This window comes from Phaseolus vulgaris, chromosome 6 (assembly GCF_051622355.1).
Source record: "Phaseolus vulgaris cultivar YP4 chromosome 6, ASM5162235v1, whole genome shotgun sequence".
Lineage (NCBI taxonomy): Eukaryota > Viridiplantae > Streptophyta > Magnoliopsida > Fabales > Fabaceae > Phaseolus > Phaseolus vulgaris.
The window spans coordinates 29,441,379-29,445,506 of record NC_143503.1 but is presented as its reverse complement, the minus strand read 5'-3'; the positions used below and the strand labels follow the sequence as shown (position 1 = coordinate 29,445,506).

General features: G+C 33.6%; 1 protein-coding gene across 1 annotated transcript; it reads right to left on the bottom strand.

Annotated features, from left to right (window-relative positions):
• Window positions 1-268: 268 nt before the first annotated feature.
• LOC150027340 (uncharacterized) lies at window positions 269-2,284 on the bottom strand. The gene is made up of 2 exons (XM_090303937.1): window positions 1,105-2,284; window positions 269-790 (listed from the first exon to the last, which is right to left on the bottom strand). The coding sequence occupies exons 1-2, from the start codon at window positions 2,282-2,284 to the stop codon at window positions 756-758; spliced, it is 1,215 nt and encodes a 404-aa protein (XP_090160063.1). The 3' UTR covers window positions 269-755.
• Between the last annotated feature and the right edge of the window lie 1,844 nt (window positions 2,285-4,128).

Here is a 4,128-nt window from a genome sequence, read left to right as displayed (position 1 = left end):
AGAAATGTCATACAGAGTACCGTATAATCTGTCATTGGGAGTCATGTTTTTAAGTAAAGGTGTTGGTATACAATTAATAAGTAAAACAGCATGCAAAACAGCAAAGTGCCAAAATATAGGAGGTAAATTAGCTTGAACAAGTAAAGCACGAGTCACATTAAGAATATGTTGGTGTTTACGCTCTACTATACCGTTTTGCTCAGGTGTTTCAATGCATGTTTTTTTGATGAATAATTCCTTTAGAAGAGAAAAGATTTGTCATGGCAAACTCAGCTCCATTATCAGAGCGAATAATTTTGACAGTAGTTTGAAAGTGATTTTCAACATAAGATATAAAGCTAGTTACATGGGTTCTCACTTCAGATTTTGTGCGCATAGGAATGACCCAAGTATAACGAGAAAAATCATCCACAATAGTTAAGAAATATCTAAAACCATGCATAGAAATGATAGAGCAGGGACCCCAAATATCCATATGTAAAATATCAAAAATTTTGGAAGTAATGGAATCACTTAAAACAAAGGGAAGTTTTCGTTGCTTTGCTCTATGGCAAGTATCACACAGATATGTTTTTTTAACAGGAATACAAGAATATCGAGATCTCAAAACATGCAATCTTTCATCAGAAAGATGTCCCAGTCTATTGTGCCACACATTATCATCCTTCGTTACACAATGAAAAGAAGGAACAAAATTGTTCGTGACATTTCTTTGAAAAACAGAAGCATGAAAAACATGCAAGCCATCTTTAGCATCAACTGTACCAATCTTCTCTTTCGTTAGATTGTCCTGTATTACACAATCCTTAGATGAGAAAATTAATTGGCAGTTCAGATTTGAAGCAAGTTTAGAAGCGAACACTAAATTGAAAGTAAATTTAGGTACATACAAAACATTCGTTAGATAAAATCTATTGCTAAAAGAAACAGCTCCAGAATAACTGGTGTAAAAACGGTGCCCATTCGGTAGACTAATGAGAACAGGTTTGATGCTTTTATACATGGCGAAATCAGACAAGCAAGTGCAAACATGGTCAGTTGCTCCTGAATCCAGTATCCAGGAGCCTTTAATAGTAGTGTAAAGATTTGAAAGAATAGCATTACCTGTTGGAGATTCTTTACGGTTTGTATCAACAGTGAAGGAGCCCACTTGGTTTAATTGTGCAGAGGGTTGACTTGTTGTATTGTTGGCAAAATTTTGTTTGAGCAATGCGGACAGAACCTGACATTGTTGAGCTGTAAAGGCAGAGCGCATGTCTCCATTTCCCTGTTCTTGTTGACAATTCTCAGAAGAAACATAGTCAGTTAGAATAGCATTGAGTAAAGGGGTTGTCCTACTGTTAGGTGGATTGTAACCCGGAGGAAAACCATGCTTCCTGTAACAAGTGTCTATGGTGTGACCTATCTTACCATAGTGGGTACAAACTTTTCTATTGTTGCTGAACCTAAAATTTTTATTCTCTTGATTTGGAAAACCTACTTTCCTAAAACATACGTTCTCGGTGTGACCCAATTTTCCACAGAAAGAGCAAGTGATAGCAGAATTACGACTTGTACTAGTATGATTAATACTTGTAATCAAAAAATTACTTGCCAATTGACGCTCTTGCTGAGCCACTAAAGAGAAGATTTTGGAGATAGGCGGTACTGGTTCCATAAGAAGCACGTGAGATCGGATATTGCTGAATTGTTCATTAAGCCCCCGCAAGAATTGCATTGCCTGGTCTTCGCACTTCCTTTTGCTGATAGTAGATGCTACAGTACAAGAACATTTATTCTCACAAACGCAAACGGGGTTAGGTCGAAAATTATCAAGTTCATCCCAAATTATCCTTAATTTGGTAAAGTAATTGGTGACTGACAAATCATTTTGACTCAAGGAAGAGGCCTCTAATTGCAGATTCGAAATTCCAGATAGGTCACCTTGTGAATATCGTGTTTTTAAATCATTCAAAACATCAACCGCTACGTCCATCCAAATAACACTTTGCCTAATTGGAAGGGATACCGAATGCACTAACCATGAAACTACCATATTGTTGCACCTTATCCACGTCGAATATGTAGAATCGTTCCTCGGTGGGCAGGGGTGAGATCCCAAAACGAATTCCACCTTATTCTTTGCGCTCAACGTCGTTATAACGGACCTGCTCCATGAGTGGTAGTTCGTTGAGTCAAGAACCGGCGAGACCAGTGAAGCTGCTGGGTTCTCTCCGGGATGTAGATAGAGATAGCTGTTTGCAGAGGGTTCCAGCGTAGTCCTTGTTGTTCGTTCTTCCGCCATTTCACTAGACAAGAAGAAAGAAAACAAAGTAAATACAAGAAATGTTCATAAAGATGAAGAAGAACGAAAAAGAAAAAGGGAGCGCGCAGCATAGCTCTTCAAAGGAAGAGCTCTGATACCATAATAGATTTGGTGCGTGTCCGTGATGTTGCTTGACCGGACCAGCGGTGCCAAAGGAGAGCGACACGAACTTGGAGCCACCTGATATAAACAGTTCCCACTTTCCATAATTCTTTTTATTTTGCAGAAGATTTGCTTCCAATTCTGTTTCTGGAATCTTGTAGCTTTTATTTTCTCTTTCTTCTCCTCAGAATTTGTTTTCTGTTTTGATTCAAAGAAGCAACCTGGACTTTAGCATATTTGGCCCATTCACAAGGGTAGATGCTTCAGATCATTTACCCTAAAAACACAAAATTAACAATAATAATATATAAGACCCAAATAAACCCAATTATAAGAATATTAATTAAAACAATGGATTTATTTATTATTATAGTCCAATAATCTATGATTAAGGCTATTGAATGTGAATAAATATATGCTCATCAGTCCGTGATGTTGCTTGACCGGACCAGCGGTGCCAAAGGAGAGCGACACGAACTTGGAGCCACCTGATAAGAAGAAAAAGAACCCAAGAAACAAAAATGGGGACCCTAGCACAGTGGATGAAGAAGAGTAACAGTACACGTGTTGAAGAGAAAAAGGAATTCAGAGATTATTATTATCTAATTGAGCAGAAAGACAGTACAAAGAAGATATATACAAAGAGATGAGATTCAGAATAATAGTTGAGGCCCAAAGCAAATGGAGGCAAAAAAAAGAATAAAAACTATTACACTTAACAAGAGTTGAATGGAAGGGGTTGGTTTCTATGTTTTTCCATAGTGTTCCAAAGGTCCACATTCTTTAACAAATCTTGAGCTTTAAAAATAAAATTCTTCCCGTAGAGACGGTGAAAATTTTGATAAAGAGACTCTACATGAATCTCTTAGCGAAATGATTGACTTTTTTGCTAAATTAAAAAACTACCGCACGTGCAATTCATATAAAAATGATAGTAACACAATAGTTAAATGCAGTAATTTAAACTATTATAGTATTATTCTCCTGAAAAATGATTATTTGACATTCGCTTTTTCAATTGTGCCAGATTACTATATATTTAAAAGTTCTTTTTTACCATCCAGTAAATTTATCAATTTCATCCACCAAAGTTTTTAAATAAAGAAGTTTTAGATATCTTATTCTTTAAATTATAATTTATTACTTTAATTTAAACAAAAAATATTTGTTTGAAAACATACTTTACATGACAATATGTAACATTTTTCAAAAAAGTTGCTAAATTGGAAAATTATTCCTATGATGTTTTAAAAAAAAATATTTTGATAATTTTCTTTTCTGATTTTACATATTGATTATTTTTAACTAATAATTTTTTGTTTTAGTGGAATAGTCACATTATATATAATATCACAATTTTCAATACTAACATACAAAAATATATATATATATATATATATATAATAAAATATATCATACTTAAATTAAAAAAATTATATAATTAAAATTTTTAATATTATTAATTATTAAACAATTTATTTTTTAAGATATTAAAGTCTTTTTATTCAATTTAAATGAAACAAATATTTTTCAAAAAGAAAATTTTTCATTTGATAAAGAAAAATTTACAAATACAAATAAAAGCTAAAAAAAAAACAAAAGCTACACAAAAAAAAATTAGAAATTTTTTTCTAACATATTCAAATTAAAACGAAAATGAAATCCCCGCCCAATCACAACATTACGCGTTTCTCATTCACTAATGTGGTAAATCTTTCACT

Excerpts from the sequence above, each read along its gene's own strand:
- LOC150027340 (XM_090303937.1), bottom strand. The coding sequence starts at position 2,284 with ATGGCGGAAGAACGAACAACAAGGACTACGCTGGAACCCTCTGCAAAC. Across the intron at positions 791-1,104 it reads CCGTAAAGAATCTCCAACAG|GACAATCTAACGAAAGAGAA; the intron begins GTAATGCTATTC and ends TGTGTAATACAG.